General features: G+C 42.8%; 1 protein-coding gene and 1 pseudogene across 2 annotated transcripts; one reads left to right on the forward strand and one right to left on the reverse strand.

Moving 5' to 3' along the window:
* Positions 1-34: 34 nt before the first annotated feature.
* SLC25A33 (solute carrier family 25 member 33) lies at positions 35-27,991 on the forward strand. 2 transcript variants are annotated; one of them, XM_074334092.2, is made up of 7 exons: positions 35-865; positions 11,135-11,314; positions 19,626-19,703; positions 20,377-20,477; positions 22,090-22,156; positions 25,996-26,276; positions 27,499-27,991. In XM_074334092.2, the coding sequence occupies exons 2-7, from the start codon at positions 11,268-11,270 to the stop codon at positions 27,699-27,701; spliced, it is 777 nt and encodes a 258-aa protein (XP_074190193.1). In that variant the 5' UTR covers positions 35-865; positions 11,135-11,267; the 3' UTR covers positions 27,702-27,991. The 2 variants fall into 2 exon arrangements, with proteins under 2 accessions (XP_074190193.1, XP_019602324.1); XM_019746765.3 differs by having other exon boundaries at positions 35-296.
* On the reverse strand, positions 24,607-25,481 carry LOC141572480 (large ribosomal subunit protein eL6 pseudogene; annotated as a pseudogene).
* Position 27,992: the final 1 nt, after the last annotated feature.

The following is a 27,992-nucleotide window of genomic DNA, read 5'->3' on the forward strand; positions in this document are numbered from 1 at the left end:
CGGTGGTGTCCCACTGGCACAGGGCTCGCGCCGCAGAGGCCGGTGAGGCTCCGGCGGCCACGCCGCGGAGGGCGCGCGGGTCGAGGGGTCGCGACGTGGGGGCGCGCGCTCATGGAGGCCGCGCGGGCGGACGCCTGAGAGCAGCGGGGCGCACCGAGCGGGTCACCTCACGCATCTTTCGAGCCGCCTCGCGCCAGCGGCACCCGGCACCGGGCGGCGGGCCGCGGAACCGGCGCGGCCATGGCGACGGGCACTCAGCAGAAGGAGAACACACTGCTCCACCTCTTCGCCGGCGGGTGAGCGTCCCGGCCCGACCCCGCGGCCCTCTCGGCCCGCCCTGCGCCCTCGGTGCGCCCCGGCGGGTTACCGGCCCTCCGCAGGCCGAAGGGCCGGCTCCCAGAGGAGGAAGTGCTGGCGTCGGGGGGTGAGGAGGCCCGGGAGGCGCCGGCCTTTCCCGCTCCCGGGTCCGCATCCCCGAAGGGTTTTACCCGGCGCCTGCTTCGCTCCTGCGCCCATCCCCCTCCCCGCGGCGTCTCCGGCTTCTAATCCTTTTAAACAATTAGAGAGGCTGGTGTGACGAGTCGGGGGCCCTGCCGCCCTGGCCACGCTGCCTTGCTCCCCCAGGGCCTGGGAAGCCTGGTGGATGCTCGGCTTGGCCCGGGAGCTCCTCTGGGTAGGTAGCCCGGGGCGAGTTCAGACAGTCGAGAGGGCTGCGGGTGCTGGACCACAGCAGAGGCCTGGAAAGTGCTGGCGAACAGCGATGCTGGCCAGCAACCTGTGGGAGAGCTGGTGGGGGACCTCGAGAGAAAGTGAGGTCAGGAAGGCGTGTTGAAACGCTTCTTTCCTCCTGGCGGACGCGTCCAAGGTAAAATGTTTTCTGTTCTGAGAGCTGCATTCATTTGCTCATCCATCAGGCCCCTGATATTTTTTCAGTAGAGGCAGCGCATTTTTCGGGACGTTGGGTGGTAGGGGGGTTAGGAAGGGAGCTGACTTGTTTCTGTCTTCAGAAAATAGGCGTTAAATGTTTTTGAGTATTAGTAATTTTTTTTCCCCCCTTTTAATACAGCCGGGGACTTTGGGTCCTTTTGGAGTCTTGTAGAGAGGTTTGGAGCCTTATTTGAGGACCCCACAGGCCTGGCACAGCAGTTTTTGAGTGCAGGACGTTATGCATAAGATAGAATTTATTCTGGATTGTCATCTTGACGAGTATTTTAGTTGCAGCTTGGACTGCTGCGTAGATACGTATGTTCCTTATTACAAACCAATAACGGTTGAGACCTCATCTGTGGAAATGAGCATGGTGAAAATGTTCCCGAGCTCTTTGTACTTCTTATTTGTAGGTGCTCACCCAATTACTTTGTTTTTCCAACCAAAAAAATCTTGATTTTTTGTAGATAAGAATATGTCATTCATCTCTTTCCTATCATTCCCTCTCATCCTTACACGTCATCTCCCCATTGAAATTTCAACTTTGAGAGTTGGGAGGGGGGAGCAATTCCTAAATTATGACCAAATATTAATTTGTCATTCTGGGGAATTTTAAACAAGTTAGCCATATTTATTAAAGTCATTTCTCAAGCCAAGAAGGCTCATTTTTTTCCTAATGATTTTATTCTTGGTGATTTTAATTTGTTTTTAGTGAGGTGATCTTTTAAAAAATTGTTTGTATTCCAAACTGGGAGAGTTCCCGGTTCTGCAGCAGCCTCTGTGAGGCTTGCTGCATAATGGATTGCCCTGTCGTGATGAATCTCCCTACACGCCCTTCACTGTGCCCTCTGGCTGCTGATTCTCCACTGAAGCACCAGTCTCTTACCTTGTGATGGAGGAAAAGGCAGTAGCCCGCCCAGCTCCCCTGAACTGATTAAAATGTAGAGAGTTTATTAGGGCAGTGCCTGAAGCCCTTGTGTTTAGCAGGGTTCAGTTCCTTCGTTAGCAGCACTACGGGATTACTTGCAGATATTCCAGAAAGAAAATAAATCTTACAAAAAGATGCTTTCAGTAGCTAACTGGATTTCGATTCCTTCCTACTAGCCTAAAAGATATTACTTCTGTGTCTTTTAGGGAGGCACATTAAAAGGAGCTAAGTGTTGAATGAGTACATCACATAGTTAAAATCAGCCGATGCAGTGGTCCCGCCTGGTCCAGCCGATGACATACTGCTTTGCTCTGAGTAGCTAGTTTCCATGTTGTGAAGCTGGCCTCTTTCCAAAGGAGGAAGTTCACTTCCTTTGAAAAGAAGTCAGCCCCCACTTTTTAAATGTCACATTTCTCCTGTTCTCCTGTTTATTGAGGACCCTTTGGAAACTAATGTCAAACAAGGTTAAAGCTATCACTAATTAATGATATAGAATAAATATTTTTATCAGGTATAACAGGCTTATGAATGGTTAAAAATTAATTTTAGAACCTGGAAAATAAAAACTGCATTCAAAACAACTCATAGTCTTTAACACTTAATTAAAAAAAAAAAAGGTTCTTGGGTGCTTTGCAAAGGTGAAAATACTCCTACATTAACCTGTAAATAATCCTTTTAATACAGTCTTGCCCTTTCAGAAAGAAAAGAGCGGGAGGACAAGCCAACACCTAGAAGTCAGCACTTTAGAAAAAGGTTCTATGCAAGAACATATGTGTACAAATTGTAATTTCATAGTTAATTTAAAAATAGGCTCATATTTTAGAAATTGCTTTCTTCTGAGTAATATATTAAGTTTTAATGGCAGTGTGGGAGTGAGTTCTCTGCGTGTACCCTTAATCAATCAATCCCTACTGTTCAGTGTTTGCAATGAAGAAGGCAAACAGTTTCCAAGCCAATGACTGGAGTTCGGTGAGGATGTTACAGTAATTTATGACAGGGCTACCGCTCTGATTGCATAATTTCTTTCTAATCTATCATTGCTATTTTTTTTGCCAATATAAATAACTGGATGTCCTTATGTGTACATGTGTAGTTCTCTGATTATTTCCTTATGATAAACCATTAGATGTACAATTGCTGAGTCAAAACACATTTTTAAGGCTTTTGATACCTACCAGCACATTCATAAACAAACCATCTCTTAGGGTGGGTGACCTCTGCGTGAGCAGACCGCATTCATTTGATGTTGATTTTTAGTGTCTCTAGGGATTTCGCTGTCATCTGCATTCGTCCCTCCTATCTCAATTTCTGAGTTGTATTGTCAAAACAAAAAAATGTGCTCAAAAAAATTTAATTGTTACTGCATAACAGAACCTATCATTCCTTTTCTACTGTTTAAACCATCTCGTTAAAAGAAACACATATCTTCTAAGTGGCCCTTCTGTGTCTAGGCCTTATGTCTGTTGAGAAAAATCCCTTAAACTTTGTCTGTCAAATGACGTGGGGACTCTGGTTGTCCATGTAATGTCAGTGGTGTCCTTGCCTTGCTGACCAAGCAGTAGCACAGCAGGCTGGCGATTCAGGAGATGTACTCGGCACCTGAAATAGACCAAGCTGTCATTATATTTAGAGGTTAATGGCTTAGATTATATGCTTTAGGTCTTACTTTTATGGCATGATTTTTTCTTTGGTCATCAAATATACTTACGTAGCCTTTAAAATATATTTTAATGGGAATATGGTATGTCGTTAAGGTTTTAAAAAATATAATCCAAGATACTTTAAAAATTCATTATTCCCCCCCCCCCCCAATTATGGACAGCTGTCACCTCGTGTACTGTGCTTTGACCCTACAAGTTTAATCTGTATCAGCTAATGGTTACTTTTGAAGTGTTAGGCACATGTTAATTAATATATTTGCTAGGGGGTCAATGTAGAGAAGATGTAAGACTTATTTGAAACGCTTAAAGAAATTTCGATAAGACAAATATGTGCATGTAATACTTTATATAAGGCTTATATAAGTGTACTAAGAATATAAATTGACTTTGATTTCATCCAATGTATTTCATATATGTGACACTTTAAAAAAAACTGTATGGTGTTTGGATGAAAGATTCCTGCTAGAATTTCAGCTTCATGAGGATAGCAACCATGTCTGTTTTCTTCACGGGTACATCCCAAGTACGGCACCCCCCATGTTGCAGGTGCTTCATCGATACTTGTGTAATGATTAAGTGAATAAAAGGCATTGTGCGTCTTACCTGGGAGTATGAATTGATGTAGCTTGTTAAACTGCCCCAAAGTACAGAAGCAGTACTTTGATTATTTGTGAATTAGGAACATGGTTCTATATTAAGATTTGCTGAAACTGTATTGGCATAAGGTAACATTATTTTGGATTTGTGTATTTGTGAAAGATACTGATTCTCTTCAGATTCAGAAAACACTATAGAGTTTTTCATGCATTCCAGGTGCTATTTTAAATTTTCTTTCTTAATGAGAGAGAATACAAGAAACAGCATCTAAAGGATAATTAGCTGCATCAAAAACTATGTGTTTTGCTTTAACTGAGTTAATACAGAATTTGCATAATCAAAGTCTTCTAAACCTTATGCCATGTATTCAAATGAAACATTCCAGAAAATTCTATATAAAGGGACACTAGTGTTTTTCAAGGAATGACTGTAGAGGTTGCAGATGAAAAGGGGAAATTACCAAGAGCTCCAAAAATTGGGGTCCCAGGGTGTCTGGAAGTAACATTTATTGGTAGAATCCGTATAGTTATGTAAAAGCTGTGAGTCTGGAAGCCAGTTTACTGTCAGTTGGGTAGCAACTACAAAAAAAGCATATTGGTCTTAGCTTTAATGCCTGAAATGTGTCAGTGTGCATATAGAAAAACAGATTCTTGTTGAAAACGTCTAGTTTTATTTTTTCCCCCCTTCTTCTGCCCCCCCCCCCTTCAAGCTGTTGTTTCTCAGTCTAGTTGTGTAGCCACAGCTCCCTGGCCCATGGTATTATGAGCCTTGTGCTTCCCCCGGCTGAGGCAGTCGGTCGCCGGTCGTTGGTCGTCCGCTCACAGCAGCTCACAGGCAGCTGTTGCCGGCTGCCGACCGCTCACGATGGCTGCTGGCCACTCATGGTAGCCCTTGGCAGCACATAGCAGTTCACGCCGACCTCTGGCAGCTCACGGCAGCCCAGCTCCAGGGAGAGCCGTTGTTCATGATCTTAGCTGTAGAGGGTGCAGCTCACTGGCCCAGGTGGGAATCGAACCGTCAACCTAGGTGTTAGAAGCACAGCGCTCCAACCACCGGAGCCACCGGGCCAGCCCCAAAAGCATCAGGTTGTTTTTTAACCTTTATTGGGGAATGTTGGGGAACAGTGTGTTTCTCCAGGGTCCATCAGCTCCAAGTCATTGTCCTTCAATCTAGTTGTGGAAGGTGCAGCTCAGCTCCAAGTCCAGTGGTCGTTTTCAATCTTTAGTTGCAGTGGGCGCAGCCCACCATCCCATGTGGGAATTGAACCGGCAACTTTGTTGTTAAGAGCTCACACTCTAACCACCTGAGCCATCCGGCCTCCCCTCCAGAAGCTCAGTGGCAGCTCGATGTCTTCAATATAGTTGTGGAGGGTGCAACTCACTGGCCCATGTGGGGATCGAACCGGCAGCCCTGTTCAGAGCTCACGACTCTAATAACTGAGCCATCCGGCCACCCCGAAAACATCTAGTTTTCAAAACTGCTTGTTACTTGAAACTCAGAGTTAAAATGTAAAAATTGTGTCCACAATTTAATGTTTTTATGTCTCTGATCACGTGAAGATCCAGTGTATAGTGAAGTAGTAATAGTGTGGCTTTGCTGTAAACTGGGGGAGAGGAGCCTAATCTACAGGGGGCAATACCAAGCCAGGCCTATGTGGGTAAAACGATAAACGGTTAAATATGTCTTCATGTAATAAACATAAGGCTTCAGTTCTGGGCCGGAAGACAGAGAAAGAAGACAGGGGGGAGGGCACATTTTTATAGAAAAAGGAACAAGTAGTGACAAGGAAAAGGCACAGAAGAATCCAGGTGATAGATTTTTTAGAAAATGAGGCAAATCGATTTCAGAGAGTATCTCTGGTGACTGCTCTGAGACACGTAATTTAGTTGCTAGTAATTTAATTGCTACTCGTGGCCTTTCTGCTGCTCTGTTCAAACCTTTGGGATGGTTTTGCCGAATGGAATATCCCAGAGAATTTTCTCTGGACTTGGCATCAGTGACTAGAATGTATTACCTTAGGGGCGAATTAAATTAATATCCAGGGAATTTCTTCATGGCTGGCTCTTAGGAACCTGGCCTGCTAGAAACACGAGTCCGAACTGCTTTTTGGGAGATTACTGATAATAGTAAAACCCTTTAAGAGCTTTCTTGAAAAGTGTAGGTAAAAAATTTTTTTTGAGTAGGCTTCTTTAGGAGGCTATCAGTTGTAAGTAAAAAAATTCAGTTCCAAGTGGCTTGATTTTTGGCACATACACCTGATTCTAGAGAGAGCTGAGGCTTTGGTGATGGCTTATTGAAATAGCTCAACCATGTGTGTCACTGTGGCCTCTAGAAAGACCTGCTGGATTCCAGGGTTGGTCCTGCACGCACACAAAATGGCCTCCAGCAGCTCCCAGTGTTTCTCCACCGTTGAGCAAGTCTTGAGCTTTACTCTGATTGGACCAACTTGGGCATGCCCATCTCTAAACCAGCCGGTGCTCCTTGGGCCAAATCACATGCCCGTCGCTGAACCCTGTGGCAACGTGGATGGTACTCTGTTGATGAAGTGAGTTGGGGCTAAACCTGGAAATGGATTCCATCCCATCCAAACTACAAGGCTTTAGAAATCTGGGATCTTACGACAGAAAGAAGGGATGGTTACTGGGGAGACAACCAACCAGCAGTGCCCTCCACAATGGTTACTGCCTTCAAATGTGTTGTCCATTGTATTGATGTAGAACAGTTTCTCCACTTCAGCCAGATGGTTATTTGCTTGGGGCCGTCCTGTGAATGGTAGGGTGTTAGCAGCATCCCTGGCCTCTACCCACTGGGTGCTAATGACCCCCATCCCCCAATTTCAGTAATCAAAAATGTCTCCACATACTGCCAGATGTCACCGGGTGGGGGCAAAATTGCCCCAGTTGAGAACCACTGGTCTAGAATTGTGATCTTTAAACTTTGATCACACAGCCCTATAATTAAAGTGTTTGTGCTTGTCCCTGTGTATATTTATATTACCCTACTAATTTTAGACATGTTAGAAAATAGATACACAAAATGGAAACTAAATGATAGAGAGTATAAATAAAATTGTATTTCTTTCTGTACTGTTCTCTTCCCGTATGCCCAGGGATCATTGCGCATACCTCTTAGAGTTTGCCCTCCACTTTGGAGAACAGTGGTCTAAAATATTGGTATCTAATCGGAATTCGTCAGTCTCCTGGCTCTGTGATGTCAACACTGTGTCACCATGGAACTGGATGTTGAATGAGACTTTTCCTGTTGTGTGAGCGTTGGCTACTGGAGCCCTGAGCTGAACCCAGAGGAGCCTTCTCTGAGACACAGAAAAAGGAGGCCGTGTCTGCCCAACTGCCACTGACCATTCTGCCCCAGACTGGACACAGAGCAGGAAGGCTATAGTTGTCAACATTGTGGCTTGTGGAGTGTTGAGAGAGGCTTTTCCTGCCACTGTCTCCTTCCCTTTCCCCAGCCCTGCTGGTCGGGGCTGTAGAGTGAGGGAGCTGGGGAGGCTGACAGACACGTAGCTTGCTCTGTAGACTTCCTGCTGCATTAGCCCATGCCAGCAGGATGAGAAGGCACTGGCATGGTTTGCTTGGGATGGACATGGGGGTGACTTCCTACTGAGTACCAGTCTTGGTGCCTCATGGTGGGCATGGAAGGACACTGGTGGGTCCCCGTGGCTTGTGTTAATGAGCATGGGGATCAGAGAAAGGAAAGGCACCTACTGCTGCTCGCCAAGGTTCCCAGGCCAAGTAAGACCGAAAGGAGATTGGGGGATGGACTACTGGTGGGACCAGTATGAGGGTTCCCAGTTTGGGGGCTCTTGGTGAGGTGGTACACCACCTACACTGAAATCATAACATTTGCTGTGGCCACCGAGCCATTACACAGCCAGGTGGACCCACAGCAATACCGAGACCACTTACATAAGACTGCTTCTCCATGTCCTCAGGCCCAGAGAACCCTAAAAAGCAGGAAAGAAAATGTCAAAGAGCAGACCACACCCCCTCAAGCCCCATGTCTAGCTGGCAGTGGTTTTGAATCAGATTTGAGATTGAAGTTTTAGATGGGACTGAATTTCAAAACTTCAAACTTACCGGAAAGTCATGGAATCTTTCTGTGACATCATAGGTGGGGGGACTCAATAGAGCACAGCTGAGAAGGGCTGGCGGCCAGAGCGGATGCCCCTACCCTCTGTGAATTGAGACTAGAAAAGCTTGGTGAAGAAATTCCACAGGTTTGCGGTGGACAGGCCTTCGTCCGAGCTCGTTGACGCAGCCCAGCACTGAAGGTCTTTGTGTCGAATCATTGTGAATTGACAGGAACTCTTTTCTGCAAAGAGAATAATTTGTTGTACTCCTAAGTGCTCTGGACCCAACATGATGAAATATTTTTCGAAAAATTTGGAAAGCCAATCTGGAGAAGTCAACGTTTTGATTCACTTATTTTCTCAGACTAATGAATGTCTTGTTCGTGTTGGTTCATGAAGAAAGAAAAAGAAGTTGAGCTGAAAGATACTTTTTAAATCCTGCTATGAAATATTTTAAATTTCAGGAAGACTCTTCTTTGGACGTTTGGTTTAATATCAGAACCTGTTTTCTTCAGATTAAGAGTATTTTAGCAAATATCTATCCAACACAGCTTAATGATTTAAAATGTCCTTTGGACATTTTTCATCAAGTTTTTTCCTAGTCGGTAAGGAGGGACTTACCTACTGAGTGGTAACTTCGTCCCATTGTTTACAGTTTGCAGTGTTTTCCCTTGTTTTAGCTCTTTCCTGTGACGCTGTCGTGTAGAAGAGGCACCTGAACCCTAGCGTGCCTTCCTTTGTCCCCTGGTAAGTGGTCGAGAAGGCCAGGCAGGGCCTGTTCACCACTGCCACCCCCTCCTGCCATGGTGCAGTGTGTGTACCAGATAGAACAGTGACTGTGGTGGTAAGTGTGACTTGCCATCCTCAGAGAGGGCGCCGACTTGCTGATAAGAGGACACTTGCCATGTTTGTCAGGCAGGCACACTGTCACACAGGTCATCCTTTGATCAGTGGCATAGATTTGGGTGACGGTTGGCCAGAGTAAGGAGTGCAGCTGACTTGGGGACAAAGCAAAAGTGCCTGACCTGTGTCATATTTGAACTTGTTAGCTTTCTAATGAAAGAATTTACCCAGAAGCTCTGTTTTTTCAGTGATATGGAGTCACGTTATTGAACATAAATGTAAATAGATTTCAGATATTTCCTTATCTTACTCTGTAGCACATAAGTTCCCAGTGTTTTAAAATATTATACTTTCAAGCACGTGGTTATTATAATAGAGAAGAGTGATTATTTGGTGTGAATAAATACGCGTTAGGAAGTTATTTTTTTAACCTCTTTTTTGAAGCACTGCCCTTTATGCCCCATTGTCTGTAGATTTGGTCTAGTGCGCTGAGCCTCTTATTCAGAGCAGCAATTCTGTTGGGCTCACAGTTTTTTCTTGATACAAAAGAACACATTAGAGTTTTAAAGACCTAGTTTAGTTGTCTAATCAACAATTTTCTATTTTGAGTTTGAATGAAAATAGTGTAAATTAGCAAATGAAACTATCTGTAATACCTTACTTTCCATAATCCTCCCAGAGGGAACCTCAGTCTAGTGGGCCAAGCACAGGGTTTGGAGACAGTGGTTCCGGATTTGGCTTTCAGTTTACACACTTAAACGCTTTGTGACTGAGAAAGTGTTTCGCCTCGCTGAGACCCAGATTTCCAACACCTCCATCTGAGGAGGGCAGGAGCCCACTTAATATTCTGTGCACCAGCCCCTCCTTCCTGCCTTCCTTGTTACTTAGTTCCCCGTCAAAGATGCTGGTGCTGAATCATCTTTATTGAACCCGCTGTTGTGTGCCAGTGCTGTACTTTCCCCAAGTGCAAGATACACGAGCACGCAGCCCCTCTCGGGGGCGTCCCCTGTGATGGCAGGCCACCAGGAATACTGTTGTCAAACCTTTAGATCCCTTAAGAGACATTGTCCCTGAAATCTCGATTTAATCATTTCTTCACTTAGCAAATACTGTTTGCGAGCTTGTGAGTCCCGATGCCGGGGATACAGAGATGAGTAAGACGGTCCCGATCTTCTGTGTTTCCCAAAGAGTAGATAAAGCTTGTATCGCTGCTGGTGCGGGGATGGCTTTATATGGTCAGTGGCGTTGTCAATGACCAAGCTCGCGGTTTCATGGACATTAGTGGTTGACGAAAGATGGAAGTAGGTACTTTAGGATAAGTGAGTATCTGAAAGAAATACACTTAAAATTAGAACTTGGGTAATACAGAGTTCGCTATGAACAAATTGTAAAGGGAAGGTAGGGGGACCCTGACCAGAGAGATGTGTGATGAATGGAAACGCAGAGGAGGAGTTGGTTGGTTCCGACTGAGGGAAACACAAGGACTTTGTCATGAAAAGTAAGCTCTAGTTTAACTTTCAATGAAGTCGAAATTACTTAGATTTTAATAAAAGTCTGTGTTGCAGTGAACATTGCTTTTCAAATAGTGGCTTTATCTGAATAACTATTTTTGTTTGACTGTGAAAAGATGTTTTCTAGAGTATTCACCATAACAGGTTAGTGAAATTGGAAAGGACATGAATGTATAACAGTAGGAAATTGGTTAAAATATTACACATCGATACAGAGGAATAGTATGCAGCCATTACAAATGATGTAGGTGTATATGTGTTGACATTCACAATATCTAGGTAAGTGAGAAAAAAAAAAGTGACATTGAAAAGCCCTACAGGATGTGCTAACCCGTTCACAGTACTTACCTCTTTAGCTGCTGGGATTTCGAATATATATATATATATATATATATATATATATATATATATATATATATTTTTTTTTTTTTTTTTTTTTTTTTTACCTCCCTCAATGTTCTAGTCATGAAATGAACATAGGTACCCTTTTTCTTTTTAATAAAGAAAAATTAAATTTCACATTTTGTTTGTGTAGAGAATGGTATAGCTTTTCTGACCCTGTTGTGATTTCTTGCAGGTGTGGGGGAACAGTTGGTGCTATCGTCACTTGTCCACTAGAAGTCATTAAGACGAGGTTGCAGTCTTCAAGATTAGCTCTTCGGACACTCTATTATCCTCAGGTCCATCTGGGGACCATTAGTGGAGCTGGAATGGTGAGACCAACATCAGTGACACCTGGACTCTTACAGGTTCTGAAGTAAGTTCAGTCCCCATTCTGGACTCCTGCCCCCACTATCAATACAGAGTGTTTATTAAGCCCATCAGACAGGATGTGCTGTTTGCACAACCTTTGTCCAAACTTAAGAATTAGGTTTCTGTACCAATACCATTGAACTCTGACCTTGTTGCCTTGGCAGCTGGGCACCCAGTGTGCATGTGGTCACCATCCAGGGACAGTTAAAGTAAACCTAACAGAGCAAACCAAAAGCCCCTGTTTAAATTGTATCAAAGTCTTGCTCTTTCCCAACATCTTTTGAGGGCTAGCAAGAAGCTACACAGTGGTAAAATGAAATTTAAAAATGTTTTAATGGCGCAAGAGAAGGGATGATTTAAGAGGAAGTAATGAAAGTCTAATATTTTAAGAGGAAGTAATATCGAAACAAAATGTTTGAATTTTTTACTTTTTATTTGGAAATAATTTTACATTTATAGAAAAGTTGCAATATATATTTAATAAAGTGATTTTTTTATGTTTTTGTGTCATACCTAAGCCACTTGCCTAATTTCTTATTTTTACTGCATTAAAATGTCTCATTTGCTTACAAAGTAGCTAAATATTCATAAGTTGGTTTTGACTTATCAGCCTCTATGCTTAAGACAAAAGAAGAGCACTTCTTAATATCTGAACTTTTGCTTGGGGCCCTGTACTTTAAAAGAGATGTTCAGTAATTAAATGGTGGTTGAGTTTAACTATACATGATATTCAGATCTCTGAAACTTAACATTGGAAGATGGTGTGCTCAAGAAAGACATATCAGGAGCAGCTGGTTAGCTCAGTTGGTTAGAGCGCGATGCTCGTAACATCAGGGTTGCTGGTTCGATCCCCACATGGGCCATGTGAGCTGCGCCCTCCACAACTAGATTGAAACAACTACTTGACTTGCAGCTGATGGATCCTGGAAAAACACACTAAAATAAAAGTTTAAAAAAAAAAAAAAGATATCAACGTAGTTGTTTAATTGGGAAACATTAGAAAAAGATGCAATAAATTGGAAATGCTCTGTCTGAGTAACCACAACACGTAGCACTTTGGACAGAGTTCAGTGACATTTTAGATAAGGTAGAATGAGTTGGAAAGCACTTAATTTATTTTTAGGTACGTTTTGTTTGTAAAGCCTGCTTACTAATGACCCAGGCCTCCATGCCAAACGTGGATGAGGGTGCATCCAAGCCTGTGGAGCAAAACTGGATGTAAGTAAGACCAGCTGCTCAGGGCAAGGTCCCAAGCGAGAGAAGCAAAAGCCCAGCCAGAGAAAGGAGGCTGGTACCCAAGACCCCAAGAGAATCAGCTTTTTAAATTAAACACTGAGACGGGGAGCAGAGACACAGAAGGCAGCAGGTTAGGGATGGGCCCAGGAGAGAGAGACAGAGACAGGAGGTACGCGCTGGTCTGGGGAAGGAGAGAGAGCCCATGTCCTCCCGAAGACTTGGCTGTGAAAACAGCCCCATCTTGGTTTGCCTTAACGCGTTCGCACACTCAGATGCCACCTTCTGAGGAACATAAAGTGCTTTGGACATAGTGAAACATACAGGTAATTTGCCAGTTTGCTAACATCCAAAATGAACTTCCTCTTACGTGCTTGCCCAATAACTTATGACTGGTGGGTTTATAGATTTACTGTAACCAGGATACTATTACCCAAAAGCTGTGGGTGTCAGTGGGACCAAGCCCATTATGGTAAGTACAGTAAGTGGGGATGTTTCTCCAGTTCACATTTTTCAGGCTGCATGTTGTCTATCTCCAGTGTCTCTGTCTCTGGAACAATGTCCACACCATGCTGCCCACAAGCCAGCCTGGTTCCACTGTGGACCCACAGTAATCATTGGTTCGTGCAGCCATAGCTTCAGAATAATGAGGCATCACTTACCCATGAGTACCTTTTTAAAAAAATCACTTTTTCTGTTCACATCAAAATATAAATCATGGAATTTTAAGTAAAATTCTTGTTATAGTGTTAGAAAAATGTTTGTAATGTGGCATCTTTCACCCAAGAGCTGTTTTATTAAGCTTTATTTTCCTCGGCTAGATATCTATACGTTAAGAGTCTCAGCTGATATTTCATAGCTTTCAATTTAAAAATGGCTCCTTTTATGTAGTAGTATTTCATTCAGTCCTCACAACCCTGTGAAATTAGCACTCACGCGTAATACCCCTATTTTATAGATGAGGAAATGCAAATTAGAGGTTAAATGACTTACTCAAGGCCACTTTTAATGTATATTCATTCACCTCTTTCAAAGAAAGATTTAAAAGCAGCTAAAAGTGAACAATCCCAAGGCCCTAGCAGAGGCCAGAGACTTCCGCTCACCGCTCACCGGCAACTGCTTGTCTCCTCTGCTGAGTCTCCGACCTGACAGCCTCTTGTGGGAGGCTCAGGGCTCAGACCTCGGCTCTCTCCTCTGAGCCTCACACTGTACGTCCAGACATCTTATCTTGGATGTGTAATGGGCACCCAAACAGTAACTCCTGTGAAACTCTACTCCCCAAACGTGCTGCTCCCAGAGTCTTCTCTGTGTGGTTAAAACCAACTCCATCCTCCTGCTATGCACATCTAAAGTCCCCTCACTGTTGTACCTTATTCCTCACAACCCCACAGCAGATTCTATCAGCCCTACCTTCAAAATACACACAGAATTTGACCCCTTTTCACTATTTCCTCCACTGCTATCCTGATGGAAGCCACCACCTCTCACCTGTATTATTGCATTAGCTTCCTGACTGGTCCGACATGAGACCTGGCTCCCCACTCCATCCTCAGCCTATTCTCAACAGAGCTTCCTCGCACAGGTCCGTCTCCCTCCGAGTAAAAGCCAAAGCTGTCCCTGCGGCCAGCCAGTCTCCTCTACACTGCTGTCATCCCTCCATTACCTCTCTGATGGTCCCCCTCCCCATCCCTTCAGCTACACTGGCCTCCTTGCTGTCCCTTTAAAGGGCTGGGAACATTGGCTCGTTTCGCTTCAGGGCCTTGGTACTGGATGTTGTTTGCCTGGGTGGCTCCCAGTTGTCACCTTTGCAGGGAGGCCTTGCAGTGACCAGGGATTTAAAACAGCCCTTCCCCCACACCCCATCCTCCATCTTGCCTTATTTTAATTCACCGCGCTTACCTCCATTTAACACACAGTGTAGCTTACTTATTTGTATTGCTTATTTTCTCTCCCTGCCCCCACCAGAATGGAAGTTCCTCGGAGGCAGGGACTCTGATTGGTTTTGGTCACTGAGGTGTCCCCAACAACCTAGAATGCTGCCTGTCACATACCGTATTCCCCCCAAAATAAGACCTGGTCTTATATTAAGGTTTGCTCCAAAAGACACATTAGGACTTATGTTCAGGGGATGTCATCCTGAAAAATCGTGCTCGGGCTTATTTTCCGGTTAGGTCTTATTTTCGGGAGAATACGGTAGCAGACATTCAGTACAAATTGAATGAATGAATGAAGTTTGGCACATCAGTAAGATACTGCATGTAAAGAGCTCAACACACACGCACATCCTGCCAGGTAAATAATAGTGGCTGCTGTCATAATGTGCACTTCCTGTACTTTTTAAACAGAAGACTTATAACTGTGTTTCTTGGTAGCCAAGGTGAAAAGGGGAATGTCACATTACATAATTCTCGTCTGAAGAAAGCACACTCACTCTTCAGGGGAAATGTATGTTTTTTCCTGTTAATAAGTTCTATAAGTAGTCTGTCACTCAGAATTTACATAAAGACAGTGCCAGCATAAGAAGCAGTGGCTTTTAGGGTGGTTTCATAGGAAATGACTCCTTTTCACTCCCACCACCCTGGTTGAAGCCACCCTTTTTTTCTCACCTGGATTGCTGGACTGCTCTCTGATTCTCCCATTAACCATCCCTAAGCAAGGGCAGTGATGATGGTTAAGCTGCTTATTATGAGCCTTAACTCTTTCAGGAAGAACTATTTTAAAAGACTTAACAGGCAACAGGATTTGTTTACCGGAAATTTATTTTTCACAATGCAAATCAGCATTTGCTTGTGTCTCAGATTAACCTGTTAGAAAATTTTCTCCGTTGCAGCACAATAACCTTTGTATTTTGAATATAGTTACTTAAAAAGAAAAAAAGGCAAGATGGCAACACATTAAGACTCTCACTCACTGTTAAATTTGCCAAAGGGTAATAATATATGAATTTATTTCAGTTATCTGCTTTAAAAAGTCTTATGACTTAATCTTTTTTTTTAATCAGATCTCTTCCTATTCTTTACTCAGATAATTTTTACTCAGATACCTTTTTAATCTGAAAAGTAATATAGTAGTGGATCTAGTGTCTGTCTTAGAAAAATAAAACTGATGTGTTCAGATGAGATCTTTGTTTTGATTATGATCTAAAACTCATGAAGAGAATGAAATACTCCAAATAAGACCCTAATTTCTTTCTGCATTGCTTTCCTAAATGAAATTTGTAAGACTGTGGGAAAATTAGTCTGGATCCTAACATGCTTTATTTTGAGGCTGAAGTGTACCATTTATAGCAGAAACTTGATTGTTCCAGAAAAGTTTTGTAAACATCCAGAAAGGTTAGAAGTTTGAATTATGTAACAGATTTGACTTTTTGCCCACTGTTAATATGCGTCACTGTGGAGACAGCCTTTCTGCAGTTCCTAAGAGGCCCGAGTCACTTGAGGACACGCGTTCCCTACTGCATTATAGATGAGTGGCTTCAGGCTTCCTGGAGCCAGAGAGTCCCTTAATTGTGTTTAAATGACTCCTGGGCTGGCTGCACAGTGTACATTAACAGGAACCACAGGTAGAATCTAAACTTTAAATGTTTTGAGTATACTGACCATTTGAAAATCTTTCCATACTGTAAGGTGCAGGTCACTTCAAGGTGATATTTGAGAACAGTTTTTGTTCAGAGAGGTTGGCTTTTTAAAAGCTCGATCCTGTTTTAAGAAAGAGCAGAAGTAAAGTAATTAATGTTGAAAACACTAAATTCTCATGCCTCTGTTAAAATGACTTGGTTTTGGCCACTGAAAATTCACTGAAACTCCGAACTTTATTCGGTGTGTTAGGTTTGCAAAATCCCAAGAATTGTCTTTATCCCCAACCGTTGTTTCTCTGACTGTGAGCTACAATCGTGAGTTGTGTTTTTACAACCTATGGCCTATAGCTTTTTTATTTAAAGAACTTTTTATTCTGAAAAAATTTCAAACTTACAGAAAAGTTACAGGAATGGTACAAATAACTTGCTTATACTCTTTACTTCGAATTACATTTGTTTTTTCATTTCTACTCTATATACACACATTTTTTTCTGAACCATTTGAAAATAGGTTACCACATTATGCCTTTTTCACCACTTGATTCTTCAGCATTTATTTCCTAAGAACACGGATATTCTCTTAAAACCACAGTACAGCTTTCAAATGTAAGAAATTTAATACTGATATACTACTTTTTAACTAATCAACAGTCCACATTCCAGTTTTGCCAGTTATCTGTTGTGATTGATTTAGTTCAAGAACTAAATTTTGTTTTAAACTCTGTTCCTGCCAATCTCTTGTTCTTTCCACCTTTTTCAGTGAGCCCTTCTTTCCTCCTTGCTGGGTTTTTAAAAACAGTTTTATTAAACAGCTTCACAGTAGCATCAAAAAGAATAAATAAAGAGAAAACCTACACTGTCCTTGTAGTGAGGCGCCCTCCCTAGTGGTCTCACGTGGCAAGCAAAGTACCTTTACAGTGATACTTAGGGGTGGCCAGAGGGCTTAGTCTGGACCACACAAACAAAAGCGTAGCTTGGGATCACTTTAAAGGGCCTGGGTTTATACCTGCTCGTAAGGAAAAGATTTGATGATTAGAAGATAAAACTAATGACTTCCTAATATTTTGAAGTAATTATATAAATGGAACTGAGGACTAGTTTACTATCTGTAATGGCTTTATTGACATACTAGTCACAGACCATGAAGTTTATCTTTTTAAAGTATATAGTTCAGTGGTTTTTAGTATATTCACAAAGTTATGTGACCATCACCATATCTTAATTCTAGAACATTTTCATCATGCCAGAAAGAAATACTTACCCGTTAGCAGTCAGTCCCCATTTCCCCCTCCCCCAACCCCTGGCAACCACTAATCTATATCTTTATAGATAAGTATTTTATTCTTTTTGATGCTATTGTAAATAGAATTGCTTTTTTATTTCCATTTTCAGATTCTTTATTGCTACCATGTAGACATACAGGGGGTTTTTTTGTATATTGATCTTGTATCGTGCAACCTTGCTGAACTTGTTTACCAGAGTAATTTTTTAGTGGATTCCTTAGTATTTTTATATATATCATATTGTCTGTGAACAAAGATAGTTTTACTTTTTCCTTTTCAATCTAGATACCTTTTTTCCTTTTGTCTAATTGCTAGCCTACTGCTTTTTAGGAAAGCTCTTAAAAGTATAAATATTCTTTATATTCAAGCAATTTAAATAGGTTATAAGCATCCAAAAATTTGGAGAGGAGTAGCTAAGATTCAGAATTTTATTTAGTTTGTACATTCAGAGAATCTAGGCCATGAAAATTACTGATCTGAGGAAGGAAAGGACAGGAAATAAAACTACAAATGGATAAAACTTTGGCATTTTCCAACATGCCAGGGTCCAAAACATCAACTTACTTCTTAGGCACCAAAAATTTCAACTTGGTTTTGGAAACTCTTTCTCTATGAAAAAAGTGAAAGTTGATAGAAATAGAATTGGCAGGATTCACTTTACCATACACTTTTTAGGAATATCTTTTCTATAAAGTGAAAGGTATCTTTACTTTCAATGTTATAATGAAGGTGAAATGTTATATAACTCTTTTGAAAATGATATGATTATTTGTGAGCTTGACCTACTGAGAATGCTGTCAGATTGGAGGTACTAATTACCAAATGAAGAAATACCCTCAGTAAGAAAAGGATATTAAATCAGAGAGGACCCTAATTTAACAATGCAAATTCTCTTGGATACCATGAAAATTGAGCCATTACAAAGAATAAATTTAACCAACTTGAAGAATCGTTATATTGGAGTGGGAAAATGCCTCTAAAAAATGTTCTATACATTCCTTTTAGGATTTTCTTAGTCACTTTTAATCAGAAACTATATGTAACGTGTGTGTTTTTTTAAACATGTTAACAAGGGTATGGAAAAGTTGGAACCCCGTGTGTTGCTAGTAGGAATGTGAAATGGTGCAGCTGCTGTGGTGGATAGTATGGTGAATTCTCAAAAAATTAAACAGAACTACCATATGATCCAGCAATTCCATTTCTGGGTGTATACCCAAAAGAATTTAAAATAGGGACTTGTGTATTGACAGATAAAGGGATAAACAAATGTGGTCCATCCATACAACGGAATATTACTCAACCTTGTAAAGGAAGGACATTCTGACACAAACTACAGCAGCGATGAACCTTGAGGACATTATGCTCAGTGAAATAAGCCAGTCAGAAGAGTACAAATACTGTACGATTCCACTCATACAAGGTACCAAGAATAGTTAGGTTCAAAGACAGAGTAGAATGGCGGAAGGCAGGGGCCGAGGGAGGGGGAATGGAAGGTCAATGCTTAATGGGTATGGAATTTCAGGTAGAGGAGATGAAAAAGTTCTGGAAATGGATGGTGGTGATGGTTGCACAACATTGTAAATGTACTAAATACCACTGGACTATACACTTAAAAATTGTTAAAATAGTAAAATTTTATGTATGTATTACCCCAATAAAAAAAATTTAAAAAGAAAAATCAAGCGCAGTATTCTCTTTGAACTTGAGATACAAGGCTTTGGCTTACATTCATCCAGCCCATGAAAATTACTAGGTTTTTCTATTCCTTATATCCCTGTTTAGGGCTCTTCTACCATAGAGAAAGATCTAGAAGATGGGGTTATCATAAATAAGGAGTAAATCCAAAGGAGTCTGTGAACAGTTTCTCAGTGAATCTTGTTATACGGAGGGCATTGTTCCCTGTGTCAGACCCTTTGCTGGTGTTCGTCCTCCTTTACAGGATTTCCAGGGACAAACCCTGAACACCTTGCTCCCATGTGAACAAGACGGGGGGAAAAACTTCGTGCAAACATATCACACTGATGCTTCTGAAGCATGTTTTGTCACTGTATTAATGCAAGCATATTCTTCAGCCTCCTGATTCTGTGTTGTAACATAATCAGAGAAGGTCTGGGGTCTTGGAAACAATCTGTTCTTTATTCAAGGAGCTAATGTGAAATCTGACACCTCATTTTGCATAGGCTTTGCTTAAGGATTTTAAAGATGCATCTTTTCTTATTCAGGTCGATCTTGGAGAAGGAGGGACCAAAGTCACTTTTTAGAGGCTTGGGTCCAAATTTGGTTGGAGTCGCACCATCAAGGTAAGCATTGAACTTTCAGCTGGCTCCCTACACACATATGTGATATCCTGAGTCCTTTCTCACCGAACGGCAGTATGACTGGATGGACAGTATCTTTTTCTGTGGAGGGTTTGCCTTAATACATCTGACAAGTAGAAATAGTGTTAATTGTTGGAGTGTCTTCAGTGTGTATGAGAGAAAGAGATTCTAGTTATTTTATCAAGTTGAAAATGAATCTGCTCCCATCCCTGGCACCTCTCTAAGTAAGTGTAGTGTGTGGTCAGCATTGGATCCCCCCCAGATTACACATATTCATTTTGGCAAGACAAGTGTGGGATATTGTAGAAATATTAAAAATTTTTAAAGTTACAGTATATGTTGGTGCTCAAAGGATTGGCATTTACCCAGAATGAAGAATATAAATGGACTTTGTATGTATATTACCAAAGTCTCATTTTCCTCCACGATTTTGGACCCTTCCATCGTCACTGAATACTTCCTGGACGGACAAGCAGGAACTTCTGGAGGTGCCTGCAGCAGGTTTTGGTTTTAGCGCAGATAAGGTCAAGCTTTTGATACCATATTAACTTCTTTCCTGGATGATTTTCCTGAATGTTTCAGAGGTTGCGTGGGGACCTCGGTGCTTCTGGTGCCGTCCCGATGTCTTTATCTTGCCCCGTCTTTGTCCTAACAGGGCTGTGTACTTCGCATGTTACTCCAAGGCCAAAGAGCAGTTCAATGGCATTTTCGTGCCTGACGGCAATGTCGTGCATATTTTCTCGGCTGGCTCTGCAGGTACGTTACCCCAGTGAGCGGAGGTGAGTTTCTCACCTTCCTAAAGCACGCTGTGCCAAACGGCTTCTTCCAGGAGTTAGAAAATAGCGCTCTGCTACCCTTGCATCTAAAATCATTTTTCTAAAGTATATGTTGGAACTGATAAAATATGAGTGTTTGAGTCGTTCGTAACGTGGTTCATGTTTCTTTGACCACTAACGCTTTTTATTCTCCCTCAAAACGTACCTGTTCCGTGTATGCGACTCGTTAGTGTCATGCTTCTTTTAAAGGCATCAATGTGGATTTTGTGTGTGTGTGTCTTTCTGTTTCAGTTATTTTCTAAAACTCGAGCTGCTTTTTTTGTGACTCCCCATGGTGTCCAGCACACCCCGTGTCCAGTTGGCATTTCTGTCCTTAACCTGTGGATGCCACGATGAGGGTTCGGGGCTCTTAGGGGCCGGTGACAGATCAGACCTTTCCTGTTCTCTTGAGGGAGTCTTCCACTTACTGTAGAAAAGTCGTAACAGGATTTTCTTCACCCGGGAAATAGTCGGCAAAAAAACGTGGACTTGTAGATTGCTGAGAGTAGGCTATGTCTTTTTACGTATAAGTTTTGTGTGTCTGTTTAAATAGAAAGGTGTTTGAAAACTTTAATTGGCATTTTATGAAAAAGTTCCACCTTCTGCCAGCCTGTAAGGCGTGGCCACCAGTTCTGTCTGCCTCTCTTACTCCAAGTAAAAGTACTAGTAATCCATTTGAATAGTTACAGGTACTAATTTCTGGACCCCAAATAGAAAATACTGTTAAGCAAAACTACTGAGTATGGAGCTCTGAGGAAGAAGTGTGGTGTTAAAATAGGGCAGATCGATGGGGAGTTAACCGTAAGCTAAAAGCTGTTCATCAGTTTGTAACTTCTGCAAAATTAACTTAGAAGAACCCTTGGTAAATAAAACGGCCCCAGAGGGAGTCTTTTAAACTGCTCTCTAGGTTCCTGGTATCTAACTAATCTGTTTGACTGTGGAGGGAACAAGGTATTAGAAAAGGGCCTCTGTGTGTCAGGCTAATGCCTTGATACTGCTTGTTTGGGGTTGGTCTGGAATGATTAGCAATATTAAGAGTGGGAAGACTGAATAAAATAATGGTTCCTATCAGTAGATCAGTCTTAAAACTTCTATTTCCTGAAATGATTAGTCAGGTATTAAAATGTCTAAGTTTGGATTTAGGTAAATAGAGATTTAGTTCCTTCTGTCTTAAGTTTGATACAAGGTAACCTTTTAAAACATTATTTATGTGCCTGAAACCTACAAACGTGAGTTTTTCAAGTTTCGTATTTATGGTGGGACTCGCGTTAACAGAAGTGTCAACAGCACCACCTAGCGGCTGAAAACACTAGTTAGGGCGTTGGGGCTCTAGAAAATTAAGAGATTTATTTTAGGTCAAACACACCAACAGAAGTTACATTTTCAGGAACTATAGTTTCTATCTGCAGTACAGACATGTAACTGCTTCCTACTCTCCATTTTTGTTATTAAACCATTGAAAGCCTGATTTCAGAGTTTATCAGACGGAGTAGACAACTTTAATCAGCATTAACTGTGCTCAGTGATGACATTTTCTATTCTTTTTCTTCCAGCTTTTATCACAAATTCCTTAATGAATCCTATATGGATGGTTAAAACCCGGATGCAACTAGAGCGAAAGTAAGTTATTAATTGTTCCTTGCCTAATGTAAGAATTCTGGGGGATTTTTTCCTTGCCCCAGTTCCACCTATGGAGTGAGATGTACCAAGTTCTTAGCCATCCCATCTTTGCTTTTCTGAATGTGAGCATACGTGTATGTAGAAATTTATTTTGTTTTGAAATTTGTGCTTTGAAGCATTGTGGAGAGACAAAAACCAACAGAACTAACCCACGAAGGGAAATGAAAAGCTCATTCAGTTGTAGCCCCTGGTCTGCATTCCTGCCTTCTCTCAGTCGATGGGTCTCTGCTCTGGGCTGACACCCCTCCCAACCCCCAGCCCCAGTTGGAGCACTGCGGGCTCTCCTAAAGATGGTTTCTCTTTCAAGTGGGAAGATGCTCATAAGGGCAGAACAGCAAATGCCTTCAGGCTTCAGAAGGGTTGTTTTACTCTCTAGGTCCTCAGATATCCTTAGTTTCTGCCCCGAAACCCTTTCCCGTGCTGTGGATGGATTACTTTGGCAGTCGAATGAGGCCTGCAGGCCCTTTTTAGAACAATATTTTTAGAAGCAACAGAAACCAATTAATGAAATACAGTTGTTAATGTTTTTTAAAAGTATGACATAGTAATATACTTAATACATTAAATCAAGCAGCAGCCCAGTAACTACTATAGTTTCAAATAAATGATGATGGTAAGTGATGTCTTGTGATAGGATTCTATCTAAGATTCCATGTGTAACTGTGTTGCCCAGAACTCTTTTGGGGCACTGGAAAGTTCCAGCTAGTCCAGTCTAACTTAAAGCTACCTATAAAGGAAAGAAAGGAGAGAGAGCAAGAACACCCCAGGACATGCAGGTAGGGGGCTGCCTTTGTTTTTAATGACCACAGTAGCCTCTAACTTGTTCTTTGATTCCATATACTTCCCAGCCCATTTTGCCTGAAAGAACCTTCTAAAAATGCATCAGTTCTAATCATTTTGAAGAGCTCACTTGCTCAGAATCCTTCAGTAAATCTCGGTTACTGTCAGGGTTAAATCCTAACTCCATTCAGGGTACTTTGCAATTTCGTAAAAACGTCCCGTGTTGTTACGCTTCCGTCTCCCTGAGTCTGCTGTCCCTGACCAGGAATCCCTTCTCCCCTTCTCAGCTATGCTAACACACACCTGTACTTCCAGTGTCATCTGGAGACCTTTGGTAACCCCTCCCAAGTCCAGGTGTACACAGTGTCCTGATAGCCCCTCTGTTTAGCGGTGGGTAAACGCACAAGGCAGCCGAGAGCCATTATATGCATTCTTTTAAATCTACCTGGCAGTGATCCATACTCAGGACATTTAAAGGCTTCTTTGGGTGGCTCTGTTAATATGTCCCTCAACAATGAGTATTTCTTGCATGCTTCCTGTGCACGAGTCACTGGAGAAACAGCAGGAAATAAGAAACTCAGCTTTACAGAAAACAAAGAGAACTACAGTCTGGTGGGATAAGGGACCTGAAGTACGCAAGACCCTGGAGGGTCCCTTATGCGGTCTAGGCAGGAGGGACAGAGGCAGCTGGGGGGCCTCCTGCGGCAGCACTGCCCACCCTACCATCTGACAAAACAGCCGGCAGTGAAGAGTGCTGCAGGCAGAGAACCATGTGCACAGAAAATCTGGAGGCAAGAAAGCATCGTTATTTCTGGGGCACTGAAAGAAGGGAAGCACGGTCAGAGTGTACCACATGCATATGTGCTGGAAATGGAGGGAATTATAGGAGAAACGAGTGGGGGCCACATCCTTAAAAGGCCTGGGAAGGAACTTGGAGTTGGACTTGGGCTTATTTTGAGGGCGGTGAAGAGCCATTAGAGCAATCATTGGCCGCTGGGGACACTTTGCTCCCCAGGGGACATTTGGCAATGTCTGGAGACATTTTTAGTTGTTATAATTTAGGTGGGGTGCTACTGGCATCTAGTGGGTAGAGGCTGGGCAAGCTACTAAACATCCTGCGGTGCACAGGACGGCGCCCACGGCAGAATTATCGGGCCCAAAATGTCAGCAGTGCGAAGGCTGAGAGGCTCTGCATTAGAAGATTTTAAGCAGGGGAGTGGCATGGTTGGATTTCTGTTAGAAAGGTCGCCCCGATGAGGGTGTAGAGAACAGCCTCAGAGAAACCCACGGAGACCGATTGGACCCGGAGGGGCCTCTGATGTCTGACCAGCGTCAACACTGTCAAGTCCTGGGGTTCAGTTTGTATCCAGGCAGTTGATGAATCCTTTCTGTTGTGGGGTGGGAGCATCCAGCCTAAGGCTTTTGACTAGTTATTGTGTAGTCTATTGGATGTTTATGATTTTATAAGTTTAGAGATAATGGAGTCAAAACACCCTATTTGGAGATAAGAGCCATAAGAAGGACCACCCTTACACTCACCACCCTGTCTGAGGTTGGGGAGTTTCCCTTCAGTATTTTCTTTTCTTTTCTTTTTTTAACAGATCAGGCATTTAATTAGGTTCTTCGTAATTAATTTGGAACACCAGTTTGTGAGAATAAACCCCATCTGTGAGAGCAAACACAGAGCAGAGATAGCCCCGGAGCTGAGGAACAGCTTTGATTTTTGGCAGAGTTTGCGAGTCTATGGCTTTCTGACCACCCTTGTGCTGCTCCGTAATCTCGTATTTCTTTCTCTGTGTTGAAGCTCTTCCCCTCCTGGTGCCTGGGCTTGTGCGCTTCTTCTTGAAGTAAGCAGCAGTGAGATGTTTGGGGATTTTCACACCACTGATACCAATTTTGGTGGAGGTGGCGATGACAAATTTCTGGTGTGTTCTACGCAGAGGAACTCGATGGAGGGACAGAGGTCCAGTCACAAGTAGCCACTGCTCAGGTGCTTCAGGAAAACCACCCTCTTGCCTCTGTGGTGCCCAGTGGATGATCAGAATGGTCCCGGGAGTGATGCTGGCCCCAGGTTTTCTCACCTGCTGACTGAAGGGTTTCTTGCCGTGGCTCAGCAGCTTTCGAGGCATGTCTTCAGTAGGATAGTATCCAGGCATTTTGCGAAGTTTAACCACTCGGGTGCCACCATTCTTGTCACCACCAACTGGTTTTGTGACAGTAGCAAGAACCTTCTCCTTTTTTCTTTCCAATCCTCACTTTAGCTGCTGAGTACTTCCTCTTGTACATGACCTTTCGGGAATACATAGCTGATTGGAATACCTGCCGATTCCTCTGACCAGGACAGGGTTTCGGCTGCAGTGGGGCTTCCCCTTCTTAGGCGTTTTGGCCTTGAGGTTCGCCTTCTTAACCTGCGCCCAGCAGCAGCCTGCTTGGCTTCAGGTTTCTTCTCCTTACTGTCCAGCTTCTCGGCTTTTTCACCTGCCATCTTGCAAGTTGGGAAAGAGCAGTATTTTCTTAAAGCATACTGGTATCCTGACTCTAATTATGCTTTACATATATTTTTGTCCTGCTTTCCACTTCAGGCACTCCCCCATATCTTACTGCCCTCAGAACAGTTTTAATCTGGTATATGTACCATAGCTCACTGGTCCCTATTTTTAAGTATTTGGATGGTTTTGATTATGTTGCAGTTATATTTTCTCTGTGATGAGTGTCTTCCTCCAATGTAGCTCTTTCCAAAATTAGGTCAGAGGCTGTGAATGTGTTTTTAGGACTCTTGTACCGGTGCACACACACTTACGTGGGCCAGTCAGGCAGCCCAGCCAACAGACCTGGCCTGGCAGGTGGGCCAGGGCTCAGCTGCCCACAGTGCAGGAGGACACGTGGCGCCCACAGTGTACTTTCCTCCATATTCAGCCGTCATCCGGGTGCCTTGGTGCAGTAGCGGCTCCTGCGTGTGTGTTCTAACGGCCTGTCGTTGGTTCTTCCCCTTTACGCAGAGTGCGCGGCTCCAAGCAGATGAACACGCTCCAGTGTGCTCGCCACGTTTACCAGACGGAAGGCATTCGTGGCTTCTACCGGGGATTAACTGCCTCGTACGCTGGAATTTCAGAAACTGTCATCTGTTTTGCTATTTACGAAAGCTTGAAGAAGTATCTGAAAGACGCGCCATTAGCCCGTTCCACAAATGGGACTGAGAAGAATTCCACAAATTTTTTTGGACTCATGGCAGCTGCTGCTGTTTCTAAGGGATGTGCGTCCTGTATCGCTTATCCACACGGTATGTGTCGCCTTTTCTCCCAGCGCCTTCAGACAGCTGCCAGGTTTCTGTCATTTGTCAGCATATCTAGAGCCCTGTAGCTCCAACTGAAGTGCAAATGCCTGCAGGTGATAATGGATGCAAGGACAAGTGGAACTGGCTTCCACGGTGTGTGTGGCCTGTGTGCGTGGCGGGGCCTTGGCGTCACTCCCCCTGCCGATGGTGGCCAAAGGGGGCTGTGCAAAATGTGGGCCTGTGATGTGGAACTTCTGATGTTTTCAAAGAATCCAAAAATCTGGATTTTATTTAAAATTCCACCGTGTCCAAAAGTGATGTGGGAGCCAAACTTAAAAAGAAAATCTCTCAGCTTCCGTTTTGAATGTTGTGCTGAGTCAGGCTACTTTGGGTTTTGTTTTTTTAATTTGTTTTTTAGGGAATTACAGGCCTCATGTCCTTCTGACCCACTATTTTAAAAAATAGCTTAGTTTATTGTGCCATGAAAGACAGATTTTGTTTTTCAAAAGCCTGCTGCACTGTCACCTATGGCAAATGCCAGTGGTCAAGTCAGTAACAGGTGACTGAATCCCTGTTGTGTGCTGGGGCACGGAGCGGCCTCGGGGCTCGTGGGGAAGAGGTCGGGCCGCCTACTGTGGTAAGGAGACTGAAGCGTGTACAGAGAGAGCCGCTTGACAAGCAGTGACAGGCAGTGTCGTGCTGTGGCACCTGGTGAGGGAGGGGCAGGTGGGCGAAGGTTCGACCAAGGAGGAGGCAGCATTTAAGCTGGACAGAGTGGAGAAGGAATCTAGAAGGAGGAGGAAGTTGGGGGGAATATGGAAAGAAAGTCTTGTGGAAGATACTGCCGTACTTACAATACCATAAAGATAATACCCATTCCACCTTCAGTGAAATGACAATGTTTTTGCTTCATCGGGAGTAGAAAACCAACTATCTTAAAATTAAGTCCCATTTCAACTAAGCTATTTTTTAATCCCTTAAAAGTTATTTTGTGCTTTTGTATGGCTGTATAAATGTCCCTAACTGCCCATTTCCCAGAGTTGGAAAATGTTCTAACCCGATCTTAACTTTCCATTGTCTATGTGTCTGTCCTGCCAAATCCAGCTGAGGTGGCAAATACAGGTGTATGTATGTTGACAGTTCTAAAGCTATGTGCTTTGAATTCTCTCCTCGTATTGCCTGGAAATACAGTTTATTTGTTACATAAAGCATGTATTTCTCTCCGCAGAAGTCATAAGGACACGGCTCCGGGAGGAAGGCACCAAGTACAAGTCTTTTGTCCAGACCGCTCGGCTGGTCTTCCGGGAAGAAGGCTACCTTGCCTTTTATAGAGGACTCTTTGCCCAACTCATCCGGCAGATACCAAATACTGCCATTGTGTTGTCCACCTATGAGCTAATTGTGTACCTGTTAGAAGACCATCCTCAGTAACAGGTCAAAAAATTGTGCTCTAGAAGAATAAAACTGAAAAACTCAATAGAGAATTTTTTTTTCCATTGATGTTTAGAATGTTTGAGACTGAAACAGGAAAGGCCATAAAATACTTGGCTCATGTCACCTGTTGGACATTTCCTTTTGGATTCATGTTTTCTGGAAGGTTTAAATTCATGAACATTAATAGTTAATTATAACTTTTGTGTTGTTGGTTTTTTTTTTAACTTAAGAGGATTCAGGATTAAGCAGCAACTAAATTAAATCATGCTATTTAATTTAAGTATAAAT

The sequence above is a fragment of the Rhinolophus sinicus genome, chromosome 14 (genome assembly GCF_057876585.1).
Source record: "Rhinolophus sinicus isolate RSI-liver-muscle chromosome 14, RSI-T2T, whole genome shotgun sequence".
Classification (NCBI taxonomy): Eukaryota; Metazoa; Chordata; class Mammalia; order Chiroptera; family Rhinolophidae; genus Rhinolophus; species Rhinolophus sinicus.